Source organism: Bufo bufo, chromosome 1 (genome assembly GCF_905171765.1).
Source record: "Bufo bufo chromosome 1, aBufBuf1.1, whole genome shotgun sequence".
Classification (NCBI taxonomy): Eukaryota; Metazoa; Chordata; class Amphibia; order Anura; family Bufonidae; genus Bufo; species Bufo bufo.
The window spans coordinates 438,482,566-438,498,235 of NC_053389.1; the positions used below are offsets into that span (position 1 = coordinate 438,482,566).

Genomic DNA, 15,670 nt, shown 5'->3' on the forward strand with positions numbered 1-15,670 from the left:
GGAGCGCTCTGTGGGGCGTGGCCGAGGGGGTTACGTCATCTCGACGTAAGCGGCCCCGCAGCAGCCATCTTTCATTCTGGCTAGAATAACGTAAGCTGGTTCTAGCCTCCGAGCTGTCACGCTTTGTACTTTTTAGTGTACTAGTGTTTATTACGAGTCTCACAAATTATTATATGAATTGTTTTTTTTTGTGAAAATAAAAAACGCTTCAATAAGTGCAGCTATACGACTACCTAGCGGCACGTAAACCGGCAGGGAGGGGCAAAAGCGAGCCTTTTATATATTTTCAGCCTGAGAAATTAGCCCTCGTTATACATCATTGTCGCAAGAAGGGAACAAAACAGCTTGTTTGTTTTCCGGACAGGTTTTGAAGTGGAGCACGAGCTATACACTACGGGGCGGCTTGTAGTGAGGCGCCATTTTGTTGTAGCCTCTAGTATAGTGTGGTATCATAGCGACGTTCAGGAAAATGGCCGCATAGTCTTGCCCATGAGTGGACGGGGTGTTTCGAGCTCTAGTGATTGGAGCATGGTGGTCAGCTGACGGCAGATGTGGAGGCAGCTGCCACCTGAACGAGGAAAGAAGTGAGGCGGCCTGACGGGAGGAGCACGTAGCCGTATGTCCTAATCACAGCTCGCCGCCTCCTGTGTACTCAGAGCTGGGGACAGGTATGGGGCCTGTACGGAGGAGAGAAGCTTTACTATCTGCTGGCAGTAGCACAGTGACTTGTCACAGGAACTTGTCATAGACAGTGGGTGGCCAACTGCTGTGTGTGTGTCTGCGCGCTTGCTTTACACTGCTGCCTGTTTCTCCATTCTGTCATATTTAATCATGCACCAGTTACATGTGCTCAGGTTGATTGAGATAAAGCTCAGCTTAGGAGTATTCCCATGCTTCAAGAAGAATCCTCCGTGTAGAGCCTGAGAAGAGACACTTAACACTATAGAACATACAGGGAGTATATCAGACATTAAGGCTGGACCCTTGTGTGCTAACTAAAAAAGGGTACAGCTGACACCCATGGGATCAGTTCCTGCCTAGAAGGAGGGTGACAGGGGGCTCAGACCCCCGCAGCCCTCCGCATTGAGCTCCTTTTGTAGCAATGGAGGTGATGTCCCCCCCATATGCTCTGTTAGGACACAAGGACATCATGACAAAAGGCAGCTCTGTCTTTGGTGGTCCCGTCCTGTAGGAGAAATGTATATACAGTAAAAGTGGGTGGCTAAACCAGTTTTCCTTTACACCAGTTATGATAAATCTCCCCCACAGTCTAGTGTGTGTGTGTGTGTGTGTGTGTGTATGTGTATGTGTATATATATATATATATATATCTCTATCTCTTCGTACTTATTTGATTGTGTTGAGGTCAGGTGACTGGAGGGATGCCCGTGGTAGGCAGTACTCCATGCAAGTGGTTTTGACAACGCCTTAGGCCACATTGACATGTTGTGTATTACATGCTGATTTGCCACACATATATGTGTGCGCCAAATCCCCAGTGTAAGGCCTCATGCACGCAGCCGTTGTGCGGCCGTTCTGTGCCTTGGGGACCGCAATTGCGGTCCCCAATGCACGGGCAACATCCGTCCAGCGGGCCGGACCCATTCAACTTGAGGCCTTAGTACAGGTACGCTCTAAGGCTACTTTCACACTGGCATTTTGGCTTTCTGTTAGTGACATCCGTTCAGGGTTCTCACAAGCGGTCCAAAACGGATCAGTTTGCATCCTAATGCATTCTGAATGGAAAAGGATCCGCTGAGAATGCATCAGTTTGCCTCCGTTCAGTCTCCATTCCGCTTTGGAGGCGGAGACCAAAACGCTGCTTGCAGTGTTATGCTGTCCGTCTGACGAAACTGAGCCAAACACACAATGTAAGTCAATGGGGACGGATCCATTTTCTCTGATACAATCGAAAACGGATCCGTCCCCCATTGACTTTCAATGGTGTTCCGGACGGATCCGTCTTGGCTATATAAGACATAATACTACCGGATCCGTTCATGACTGATGCATGCGGTTGTATTATTGTAATGGAAGCGTTTTTGCAGACCCATGACGAATCCGTAAAAAGCGCTAGTGTGAAAGTAGCCTAAGATGTACAGAGCTGGCAGTTTTCAGTCTGCACTATGTAAGTTATTCATTGTTAATTCAAACGGTGTTAGAAAATGACAGCCTTGTTCTCGAACGCTTGGTAACATCTATTTTCGATCTCATCTGACTTTGACTTTTTCCCTTTTCTTTAATATGTGCAAGGTCAAGGAAGAAAACCAAAATGGAGTCCATGCTGAACAAGCTGAAAAGCACAGTCACAAAGGTGACCGCAGATGTTACCAGCGCTGTCATGGGAAACCCTGTCACAAGGGAATTTGATGTGGGGAAACACATAGCCAGTGGAGGCAATGGACTTGCTTGGAAAATCTTCAATGGGACGAAAAAGTCCACAAAACAGGTGCGTATTTGTCACATCATGGTAGCAAGGGCTGGACATGTACTAGGAAGCCATTGTACCTAGCAGGGGTAAGCAACCTCCAGTACTCTGACTGTTGTGAAACTACAACTCCCAGCATGCACACTTGCTCGACTGTTGTCAGAACTTCCATGGAAGTGAATTGAGCATGCTTGGAGTTGTAGTTTCACTACAGCTGGCATATTGGAGGTTTCTGGATCCACAGATGCCTGACAGATGTGGGTACAAACTAAGGAACCTTTACATGGGCTTGTTTCTTCCAGTAATGTGTGCAGCCGGTCAGTCTGCCCTCGTTTAAGCAGTGCAGTCATTGTGCATGCAAAGTGTGTAGGCACAAATTGATTGTTCTCTGCCATCCAGTTTGCAGTTGTCTGCAGCACATCATCTGCTTACATAAGGTGTGCAGCTGAGAAACTAGCACTTTTATACCTGCATAAAACATGTGATCACCTGACAAGCAAGCTGTTCTGATCGTCAGACATGTTTACACCTGGCAGGAACAATTCTTCGCCTGATCATCGGCCTGTGTAAAAGGGCCTTAAAGGGTTATTCCCATCTCAGACATCACTATGGGATGATGCAATCTGATCCTTCAGTGGGCAGGCAATCCCTGTTGGTCTGACAAGACTGATTGCTCACAAGAGTTCAAAGCAAAAGTTAGTTTAGAAATGGGGGCGGAGGAAATCAAAAGGGATAAATCTAGAACAAAGCCTTTTCTCTGATAAGATATATTACAAAGTTTCTTATATTCACCTGTACTATTGATTTAGATAATGCTGTGTGAAAGTACAGTGACCATTTAAGGTGCGACTACTTGGAGAATGGTTATTAATGTCATTATGGAACAATAGCAAACTTCAGCACAACACCATTTGAACACAAAAAATTGTGACTTTGTGGCCTTTAACCCCTTCCTGACATATGACATACTATTACGTCATGGAAGTCAGTGACTTCCCGCATCTTGATGTAATAGTACGTCATGGTGATCGGGCAGGCGCCTGAGCGGTACGCACGTGATCACTGCAGGGGCCCGGCAGTCACTGATAGCCGGGCCCCTGCTGTATTTTATATAAAAAAATAGAAAAAACACACATATTGGGTATTGCCGCATCCGTAACGACCGGCTCTATAAATATATCACATGAACCACCCCCTCCAATAAACACCATATAAATATAAAAACGGTGTAAAAAAAAGCCACCTTACATCACAAAAAGTACAACACCAAGCGATCAAAAAGGCATATGTCCTACAAAATGTTACCAATAAAACAGTCAAAAATATCACATCAAAAACAAAAATAAAAACATCCTGCACAGTATGATAAATAAATGTGCGCATGTCCCTGGCCATATTCATGAAAAAAATCACAGAAATAAGATAATAATGCACTTAGTAAAGTAGATGCAAGCATTATATATGGACAAAGTCCTCACTCTGATATGATAAAATCTGAGACACTTAGCCAATATATTTTGATCAAATCTCATACAGCGCCTTGATTAGGGGGTACATACAGGTGTGCTTGCTCCTCCTCCCATTGGTTGCTTGATGCACATGGAGGTGACTAGGAGCAGCACACCATATGTGCGGGGTCTGCGCTTCTGAACAAAGAAGCCCAATGGCTTAGGTAGGTTTAGCGTAGGACCCTCCTGACCTGAGACCACCTTGGCGCTTGGTAGGCGGGCTCAGATGTGTTTTGATCAAAATATATTGGCTAAGTGTCTCAGCTATTATCATATCAGAGTGAGGACTTTCTCCATATATAATGCTTGCATCTATTTTATTAAGTGCATTATTACTTTCACACTGGCGTTTTGAATTTCGTTTGTGAGATCCGTTTCATGGATCTCCCAAACAGTTCAAAACGGATCAGTTCAGCCCCAATGCATTCTGAATGGATAAGGATCCGTTCAGAATGCATGAGCTTGGCTCCGTTCCGCCTCCATTCCGCTCTGGACGCGGACACCAAAACGCTGCTTGCGTTTTGGTGTCCGCCTGGCGATGCGGAGCCAAACGGATCCGTCCTGACTTACAATGTAAGTCAATGGGGATGGATCCATTTTCACTGACACAATATGGTGCAATTGAAAACGGATCCGTCTTTCATTGACTTTCCATGTAAGTCAGGACAGATCAGTTTTTACTTAGACTTTTTTTTAAAAGAATAATGCAAACGGATCCGTTCTGAACGGATACAAGCGTTTGCATTATAGGTGTGGATTCGTCTGTGCAGATACCAGACGGATCCGTACCTAACGCAGGTGTGAAAGTAGCCTTACCTTGTTTTTTTTTTTTTTTCAATAAAACAGTCACCAGTAAAAAATTAATAAATAAAATTTCCAAAAATAAAACGCACATAAAATTGTGGAAAAAAAAAGGCCAGCTCTATAAAAATATCACATGACCTAACCCCTCAGGTGAACGCTGTAAAAATAAATAAATAAAAACTGTGCCAACATTACCAATTTTCTGGTCACCTTGCCCCATAAAGTGTAATAATGAATGATCAAAAAATCATATGTACCCAAAAATGCTACCAATAAAATCGTCAACTCTTCCTGCAAAAAACGAGCTCCTGCATAAGATGATCGGCAGAAAAATAAAAAAAATAAGGCGTTCAGAAAATGGAGACACGAAAACATAATTTTTTTTCAAAAATGCCTTATGTAAAACTGAAACAAACAAAGAAAGTAGACATATTTGATATCATTGCGTCCGTAACAACCTGCTCTATAAAAATAGCACCTGATCTAACCTGTCAGATGAATGTTTAAAAAAATAGAAACGGTGCCAAAACATCCATTCTTTGGTTACCTTTCCTCACAAAAATCGTAATATAGAGCAATAAAAATCATATGTATAATAAATAGTACCAATAAAACTGGCACCTTATACCCTAGTTTCCAAAATGGGGTAATTTTTTGGGAGTTTCTACTGTAGGGGTGCATCCGGGGGGCTTCAAATGGGACATGGCATCTAAAAACCAGTTCAGCAAAATCTGCCTTCCAAAAACCATACGGCGCTCCTTTTCTTCTGCGCCCTGCCGTGTGCCCATACGGCATTTTACAACCACATATGGGGTGTTTCTGTAAACCGCAGAATAAGGGTAATAAATATTGAGTTTTGTTTGGCTGCTAACCCTCGATGTGTTAAATATAAAAAAATGGATTAAAATGGAAAATCTGCCAAAAAAGTGAAATTTAGAAATTTCATCTACATTTTCCTTTAATTCTTGTGGAACACCTAAAGGGTTAATAAAGTTTGTAATATCAGTATTGAGTATCTTGAGGGGTGTAGTTTCTACAATGGGGTAATTTATGGGGGGTTTCCACTATGGAAGCCCCACAAAGTGACTTTAGACCTGAACTGGTCCTTAAAAAGGTGGTTTTGGAAATTTTCTAGAAAATTTTAATTGCTTCTAAACTTCTAAGCCTGAAGTACAATGTGTCACGATAAAACAATCTCAGAATGGTTGGATAAAAAAGTCCCATAGCTATTACCAGATAAAGTGACACATGTCAGATTTGCAAAAAAAAAATGGGTTGGACAGAAGGGCGAAAACTGGCCCAGGGTAGAAGGGGTTAATACTCCACTAGCCACTTTCCTAAAAAGTGAGTGGGGCAGGAAGTGGAATTGATTTTAGTTCCTTCATGGACCTCCCATGTTGCACCAAAATTCTTAAAAGGCATTTGCTACTTTGAAATAATTTTGGTGCATTTCATGGCAGTGCATACTATATCAAGACTAATGTATGAACAGTTTTGATAAATACCCCCAAACTTTTCCAGGTTATTATTGAATTTCTGAAGCTTGTAAAGGGAAATGGGTATTTTTATCAGGCTATGTTCACACTGCGTTATAGCCTTCCACTGGGTTTTCAGTCAGTGTGTATGTTTGAATACCCAAAAGCAGTATTCAGACATGTACTGTGACAGATGCGCTCACTTCTGGGAGGCATTTGACCTGCTTTCTTTTTGTTTCCATCTTTTTTTGGAAATCAGAATAGCGCAGTCTACTGCACTGTTCTGTCGGCCAAAAAGCTGGAAACAAGTGAAAGCTGGCCAAACGAAGTCCAAAGACGAACCCTTTGGCCACCCGTCTGCCTCAATAAAGTGACCTGTCGGAGCATATGTTTGTAGCCCCGATGGAAAGCACAGCAGAGGTCTATAATACAGTGTGAACCCAGCCTTAGATGAGGGAGTACCACTCTCCATTACAAAATCTCATGATCCTTTGTTTCATCTGGGTATGTATGCTGTGTTTGATCTTACTTCACTACACAAACCCTGTACATCACTAGACCATTAATATGACACTTCCTATTATTTATGCATTTGTAGTCCCCATCTACAGTTTACAGTTTTGCTGGTCTATTAACTCCTTCTACCCCAGGCCCATATGAACCTGATTCTGCGTTTTACAGAAACATTCCACATGTGGTGGTAAACTGCTGTAGGGACACAAGGCGCAGAAATAAAGGAGGTTTGTGGAAGGCAATTTTTCTCGACTGCTTTTTAGACACCATGTCCCATTTGAAGCCCCCCTGATGCACCCTATAGTGAAAACTACCAAAAAGTGACCCCATTTTGGAAACTATGGAATAAGGTGCCGGTTGTATTGACACTATTTTGGGGTACATATGAATTTTGATTGCTCTATAGTACCCTTTTTGTGAGGCAAGGTAACCAAAAAATGGCTGTTCTGGCACAGTTTTTGTTTTTTACAGTGTTCGTCTGACAGGTTAGATCATGTGTTATCTTTATAGAGCAAGTTGTTACAGACGTGACAATACCAAATATGACTACTTTTGTTTGTTTGTTTCAGTTTTACATAATAAAGAATTTTTGAAAAAAATTTAGTTTGTGTCCATTTTCTGAACGCCTTTTTTTTTTTTTTTTTTTTCGATTGTCTTGTGCAGGGGCTAATTTTTTGCAGGAAGAGTTGACGTTTTTATTCATCCAATTTTTAGGCACATATGATTGATCATTCAATATTACTCTTTATGGAGCAAGGTGACAAAAAATTGGTTGTTTTGGCACAGTTTTTATTTAAATTTTTTTACAGCATTGACCTGAGGGGTTAGTTCATGTGATATTTTCTTAGAGCAGGTCGTTATGGACGTGACAATACCTAATATGTATACTATTTTTATTTATTTAGGTTTTACACAATAAAAGCATTTTTGAAACAATGATATTTTAATGTCAGCATTTTCTGAAAGCCATTTTTTTTTGGCCGATGTAGGGGCTAATTTTTTGCAGGATGTGGTGATGGTTTAGTACTATTTTGGGGTACATATGACTTTTTGATCGCTTGTTACTACTTTTTGTGATGAAAGGTGACAAAAAATTACTTTTTGACACCATTATTATTTTTTATGGTGTTTTTCTGACGGGGTAGATTTTGTGATAGATTTATAGAGCGTTCACGGACAAAGAGGATTGGATCGATAGTACGTCTCAATTATGAGAAGTAATCACGGACTGAAATAGAGATGCTAAAACTACAACTTTATTGGATGTACACTAAAATAAGGGGGAGGAGGGTGAAACCTTGTAAAAAGAAAAAGCCAGGGAAAACATCTTCCCTTCGCTTTATGGGTTTATTGATTGAGGAAGAGAAATCTCTTTGAAAAAAGTACTGCTGTCCTGCAAGAGTTGATTGATTCAGCCAAGAAGTTTTCAACTAATGCTGAGTTTCAACGCAAGGAACAGCGATTGGAACAGGCCGTTCAAAAATATACTGCCCAGCTGAAGGAAAGAAAACACGCACAATATTTACGAGATATTACTGACTTCAGGGAAGGGTGGCTATTTGACTATAGGGCCAGACCTGTCAGGGGCCTTGAAGCCGAAACTGAGCCCTTCTCATCAGAAGGGGATACTGACACTGAATCCTCGCATAGTGGCAGAACACAATTGCAGCCTCCTGGACCCTCCAGGGGACAGAATAGGGGTAGGCCACATAGAGGTAGATGTACTCAGTCTAGGGCCACTAGTAATTTTTTAGGCCAGGGCCCCCCTCTAACTACGTATCTATTGAGAGATCAGTAAATGTGTTTGACTAGGCCCCCCTCCGGTGGCCCCACAGGAGATGAGTTACAAGTAATTAATCTGTCGCATAGGACATTATCTGATGGTGAGACTAGCCTTCTCAAGAAAGGCCTTTCCTTTGTTCCTACTCATTCCTTTGATCTGTTCACATGGATCAAGTATTTGAATTTATTTATTAGGAACCTGAAATGGAAAAAATTCTTTACTCACCACGATAGACGTCAATGTGAAGCATTAGGTGTTGATCTGGCAGATCTGGAGGATGTGCGCAACCTTGCTGATCTCCTCCTCCATTGAGGGAGAAAGGATCCCGGGTGAAGGCCCTTTCACCTCGATGAGGAAACGCTCCCACCAAAATCCCCCCTAAAATGACATCACCCCCTTAGATGTGTTCCTGAGGGTTGTCACTGATGAACTAGTACAACTGAAGGGACAAAGGTGGGGCATCAATAATCTCTCTAAGGAGGAAATTGAGGGCCTTCTATCTCTTGAGCGTGACGATACCATCGTTATAAAGCCTGCTGATAAGTGGGGGAATATTGTGTTATTAGATGGAGAACAATATGTTGGGATGTGCATGGACATTCTTAATAACAGGGATTGTTACAATATTCTCCCCTCCAATCCAACTGAGCAGTACTTGAAAAAACTCAAGTATATCCTGAACTCAGCTCTTGAAGCACGTATCATCAGTAAAGTTGAGTTTGACACGCTCTTACCCGCATATCCCCAGATGGCATGTTTCTATAGTCTGCCAAAGGTGCACAAGGGTCGACATCCCCTCAAAGGTAGACCTATAGTGTCGGGCACCAACGGCCTTACCCAACAGATTAGCACCTATGTCGACATCATCCTGCGGCCTTTTGTGTTGGCAATGCCCTCCAACGTGAGGGACACTATGGATATTGTAAACAAAATCGATGGCCTCCACGTCGATGACTGCACCTTTCTTGCCAGTCTCGAAGTGGAGGCCCCCTTCATAGTTCCATTGCTCACATGGGTCTAGGTTTATACAGCTTTTTTTTGCAAGAACGAGGTATGGAATATACTCTGTATAATGAATTGGTTGTCAGCCTGCTTGGCTTTATCCTAGATCATAACGTCTTCCTGTTTAACCGGCGTGTCTACCACCAGCTCAGGGGCATGGCCATGGGTAGCCCATGCGCGCCGTCTTATGCCAACCTGTACCTGGGCTGGTGGGAGAGGGAGACAGTATTTGGAGATGAGATGAACACCTGGTCAGGTCACATCACGATGTGGGCCAGATACATCGATGATGTGCTGATATTCTGGAATGGGACTACAGAAGTTCAATGAATTTGTGCAGGCCCTTAATGTTAATAACTATGGCTTGTTTTTCACCTCTGAAATTAACCCTACTAAGATCACGTTTCTCGATCTGACCATCATGAAGGCGGAAGACGGTAGGATACATACGAGTCTATACCGTAAAAGCACGGCAACAAATACACTACTACATTGGGAGAGTTGCCATCCCTATCCGCTAAAAAAGGGTATACCAAAGGGACAATTTCTTTGAGTGCGTCGCAACTGTTCATCCCTTTCAAATTTCCAGGTTAAAGCTTATGATCTGACCAACAGATTCGTGAATAGAGGTTACCCCCGTAGTAGTAGTCTCTTCAGCCTACCAACATTCGCTATCTTGCGCCCGTGAATCACTCCTTAATCCTTGTGTGAGAGAGAGTGACCAGGGACAGGTTCGACTAATTGCCACCTTTGATGTGGCAAATGGTCCTATACGGGAGATCCTCCGCAAGCATTGGGGGATTCTGCAGATGGACCCCGACGTTGGTAACTGTGTCGGTTCTACTCCTGCGATTTACGTACCGAAGGGGTCGCAACCTCAAGGATCGTCTCTGTCACAGCTTCTTTCAGACACCAACTTCTTCTACCTGGGTGGATAAGCCCCTTAAAGGGACGTTTCGCTGTGGCAGTTGCATTGCATGTGACTCCATCAAGCCCGGGTTCACATTCTGTAGTACAGTTACCACCAAGTCATATACCATTCGTACTTTCATTAATTGTAGATCCTCCGGGCTAGTATACCTGATTGCATGTACCTGCGGTATACAATACGTTGGGAAGACAATCCTCGAATTCCACCGCCGTATAGGAGAACATCTTGATGACATCCGCAAAAACAATGACACCCCTGTGGCCCGTCATGTCAATACTCGACATACAGGCCATACGGTTTCAGGGAATTGAGGTGGTACGTCCCTCTCCCCGTGGGGGCCATTTGGATCAACGAGTCCTACAGAAGGAGGCCCAATGGACCTTTAAATTGGGAACACTGTGGCCTCATTGACTCAATGACCATATTTCGTATGTCAGCTTTATTGACTCAATACAGTAGATGCAGGTCTTTTTAGGGAGTATATTCTTTGCGGTCTGTCATCTCCTAATTCCATTTTATGCAAGGAGGAGAGGAGGCATGGCTTAGGTATAAGCTATACTTTATGACACAGGGATACATCTTCTGACTGCTTTTTGCCAATTTATGCGTACCCCCCCCCCCCTTGCTACCTCCCCCTCGTATCTTTGCTCATATGACATGCTTACCTACGCTTGTTTTTTTTATCTCTGTGTGTTCTATGTGACTGGCCTCTCAGCGCACTGCCTTCAGTGCCACAGCGTTGTCCCCGTCTGTTTTTCCCTAGCGATTAATCCTTCACCCTGCCTTTCGTTATGCCAAGCATTCAATTCTTACGCTGGGAATCCTTATTTAGCGCTCACAATTGCAATGAAGGAGCTGACAGGCGGCGATTGGTCCGCTCCAGAATCCCCGTTTCATGAAAGGGGGGGATCTCCCCTTTATAAAGTAGCATGTTCGGGCCGCCGCTTCACGGCCGAACTAGCGCCGGAGGCTGTCGCCGCGGCGGTGGGACAGCTGCAGCTCGGCATACTCGCTCCTGAGGACTCTAAATCAGAAGAAACGCGTTGAGCCTATACTTCCTGCTTGTTGCTTATGAAGCTGAGCTATCAGACATAGCTCCTAAATGCCATTAGGAGAGAGGAGTAGTGTTGGTCATCGGTTCACAAACCAAACATTATACAGATGCCTCAGACACTCTACCTCTGATACACGTACAGGATTAAATTTTTCATATCCTCCAGTTTATGGTGGGAATCCTGGTGGACGTCTACTATTGCTTCTTATATTCACCGCACTAGTCCAGCCACAGGTGTTAGTGATCTTCCACACACCTGTGTTTTCCCCTGTCGCATTGGGGTTGGCGTCTGGCTTAGCTGCGAGTGAAGTTCTTTTTATTCACCTGGCTGCTGTCTTTCTCTCTTTCACTGGGACCCCATATGTGGTGGTATAATTACATCATACACCCTGGGCTCAGTGTAATGGATGAACAGCCAGTTGATATGTAAATATACAAATAATCCCCCCTAGTGGCAGTAACTGGTGGGTAGTGACTTACAAGCATCACATTCGTCTACCCCCTGTGCTCAAGTCCTCTGAGCATAGCATATGTTATCTTCTCCTCTGACAGGGGGCTTTTTCTTTTTACAGGGTTTGACCCTCCCTCCCCCTTATTTTAGTGTATATCCAATAAAGTTGTAGTTTTAGCGTCTCTATTTCAGTCCGTGATAGTTTTATAGAGCCAGACGTTACGGACTCGGCGATACCTAATATATGTTTTTTTGTTTGTTTGTTTTTTTACTTTAGTGGAAAGGGGTGTTTTTTTTTGTTTTTTTACTTAAAACTTTATTTTTCTTATGAAAACACTTTTTTTTACTTTTTTTTATACTTTATTTTTGTCCCACTCTGGGGCTTCAACTTCTGTGGGTCTGATCCTCTCTGCAATGCATTACAATACATCTGTATTGTAATGCATTGCCTGTTAGTGTATTACACAGTGTAATACACTAACAGTTGCCTAGGAGATCCAGCCAAGGGCTGGATCTCCTAGGTTTCTGTAGAAGGCAGGTCCCGATGCCTTGCCTTCTCACCCATCGGGTCCCCGTCACCACAGAGCAGGGACCTGATGGCTACCCTCACTGACCGCAAACATCGCCGACGTCCGCTTTTACTTTGATCGGCGGATACAGCAGGGGCCTGGCTATCAGTGACATCTGGTCCCCTGAACTGATGGGGGCGCACCGCTCCAGTGCCTGCCCGATCAGCATGAAGTAGTAGTACGTCAAATTGCGGGAAGTCACTTCCTGCTGTGACGTACTATTACGTCATATGTCAGGAAGGGGTGAAGAAACAGTTGTATTACAGGTGTATTTATAAATTGTATACATGCTTACAATTGAAAGGAGTTTTCCAAGACTTTTATACTGATGACCTATACTCGGGATAGGTGATCAGTGGGGGTCCAACACCTGGGACCCCCGCTCATCAGCTGTTCGAGAAGGCAGCGGCTCTCACTTTTCCTAGGCCAGTGAAGGCATTTTAATTGGTCACGTGAAGTGAATGGGGCCGAGCGCGACTCCAAGCACAGCCGCTATACAATGTACAGCACTGTACTTAGTGAGCACAGGGAAGGCCGCAACGCTCACAGGTGCTTTTTCAAACAGCTGATCTGCGGGAGTTCAGGGTGTCGGACCCCCAACGATCTGATACTGATGACCTATCCAGGAAAACCCTTTTAAAGAGAATTATGCACCTTGCACCTTAAAGGGAATCTGTCACCACATACCTTGAAATGAAACCTTCCCCATGTGCAGATGTGCGCTTATCAGCATAATTCAGTACTGTTGGTCCCATCTTTATAGGCACCCCCAATCCGGAGAAATAAGCATTTTAAGTTTGTGCTAATGAGCCACTGGGTGCAACGAGGGTGTTGCCATTGCACCTGCAACTCTGCTTATTTTGTTTCCAGGCCATGCCCACACCGCTTTGACTGAAGTCCAGCGGTAGTGCGTCTGGTGCATGTGCGGTACAGACCTGGAGATCACCAAGAGCATTGAAATATGCTGACAAGTGCACATCTTCACATGGGGAAGGTTTCATTTCAAGGTATGTGGTGACAGATTCCCTATTAAAAAAGCACTCCAGGTTTTTATTTTATTTTACATCTATTACTTACTTGCCACCAGTCTTCTAACAGTGTCATAGGTTACACCCTAGCTCTACTGCATCCATAAATTTTGAACCTTTTCATTTTGGGAATCTGGTTATGTGACCTCAGGTCTGGTCAGCATGCCAGAGCTTGCTCTAATGTGTGAACCGGAACTCGGTCTCTCCCATGGGGCTGACTTCCTGTGAACTACGGGATGACATAATCACCAATCAAATCCCTCCTGGCAGCTCCCAGGCACCTCCCTTCTCCACACTCCTCTGTATTCTGTTAAAAGTATAATAGTCTTCCTATGTAAAGGACCAGGAGTGCATATACAGTACAGACCAAATTTTGGACACACCTTCTCATTCAAAGAGTTTTCTTTATTTTCATGACTATAAAGGCATCAAAACTATGAATTAACACATGTGGAATTATATACATAACAAACAAGTGTGAGACAACTGAAAATATGTCATATTCTTGGTTCTTCAAAGTAGCCACCTTATGCTTTGATTACTGCTTTGCACACTCTTGGCATTCTCTTGATGAGCTTCAAGAGGTAGTCCCCTGAAATGGTCTTCCAACAGTCTTGAAGGAGTTCCCAGAGATGCTTAGCACTTGTTGGCCCTTTTGCCTTCACTCTGCGGTCCAGCTCACCCCAAACCATCTCGATTGGGTTCCGGTCTGGTGACTGTGGAGGCCAGGTCATTTGGCGCAGCACCCCATCACTCTCCTTCATGGTCAAATAGCCCTTACTTCCAAAGTTTTCCCAATTTTTCGGCTGACTGACTGACCGATCTTCATTTCTTAAAGTAATGATGGCCACTCGTTTTTCTTTACTTGGCTGCTCTTTTCTTGCCATAATACAAATTCTAACAGTCTATTCAGTAGGACTATAAGCTGTGTATCCACCTGACTTCTCCTCAACGCAACTGATGGTCCCAACCCCATTTATAAGGCAAGAAATCCCACTTATTAAACCTGACAGGGCACACCTGTGAAGTGAAAACCATTTCAGGGGACTACCTCTTGAAGCTCATCAAGAGAATGCCAAGAGTGTGCAAAGCAGTAATCAAAGCAAAAGGTGGCTACTTTGAAGAACCTAGAATATGACATATTTTCAGTTGTTTCACACTTGTTTGTTATGTATATAATTCCACATGTGTTAATTCATAGTTTTGATGCCTTCAGTGTGAATCTACAATTTTAATAGTCATGAAAATAAAGAAAACTCTTTGAATGAGAAGGTGTGTCCAAACTTTTGGTCTGTACTGTATATAGTGTGTGTGTGTGTGTGTGTGTGTGTGTGTGTGTGTACAGAGTAACTAGCTGCAGTTATATAAACCTCCTGACTCACACTGTCTGTACTAGCTGTGTGTGCTGACTCTCCAGGGTAGTTCTATGACAATTAGCTTCACACTGATCTCCCTGCCTCCTGAATGTAAGAGCTGACAGGGCAGAGAAGCTCAACCTGTATCACATAGGAGAACATGGAGATCCTACAGTGTGTGGGGACAGCAGCTGTATATCACTGATAACATAGCGTAGTGCAGTGGGGTGAGACTTTGCTCCCACTGTCTTTGCAAAGCCAGGCATGATGGCAGGATTCATTAACTGAGGGGAAAAAGAATCAAGATGGCTGCCAACCGACAAATTACACGTTAGATGAACCAGGTATACACAAGGCATACACAAGAGCCTCTATCTTATTCTTAAAAAATAGGCAAAGAAAAGAAAAAAACACTGCGGAGTGCTTCTTTAACTCATCTCAGCACAGACATCCCCTGTAATTGCCATGCCTATTTAAATACATGTTTTTAAATGCAGTCAATGCGACTCTCACTGTTTACATTGGTTGCTCTCTGTTTTGCCCACCAGTTGTAAGGTGGACTGGACGTGCATGCCCTATCCTCCGTGTGTGTTCCCCCTTTTATTTCTTCTAATACACAGACAGGAGGAATTGCAGGGTAATCTTTGCAGCTGGAGAGACTGAGGAGCAGGACATGCATCTCTGAACCCTAATCACTCCCATACTTTCCAAGAGTAGCATTTTGGCCGGGCTGTACCACTTTTATGAATCACAATACTGGATTTTTTAT

General features: G+C 43.6%; 1 protein-coding gene across 2 annotated transcripts in view; it reads left to right on the forward strand.

The window, feature by feature from the left end:
• The first annotated feature begins 546 nt into the window (after positions 1 to 546).
• SCYL2 (SCY1 like pseudokinase 2) overlaps positions 547 to 15,670 on the forward strand; it is a 56,356-nt gene continuing 41,232 nt past the window's right edge. For both annotated transcript variants that reach the window (XM_040407145.1, XM_040407153.1), the window contains exons 1-2: positions 547 to 668; positions 2,254 to 2,449. In XM_040407145.1, coding sequence (XP_040263079.1) covers positions 2,273 to 2,449 — 177 coding nt within the window. In that variant the 5' untranslated portion in view covers positions 547 to 668; positions 2,254 to 2,272. The remainder of the gene's footprint in view (positions 669 to 2,253; positions 2,450 to 15,670) is intronic.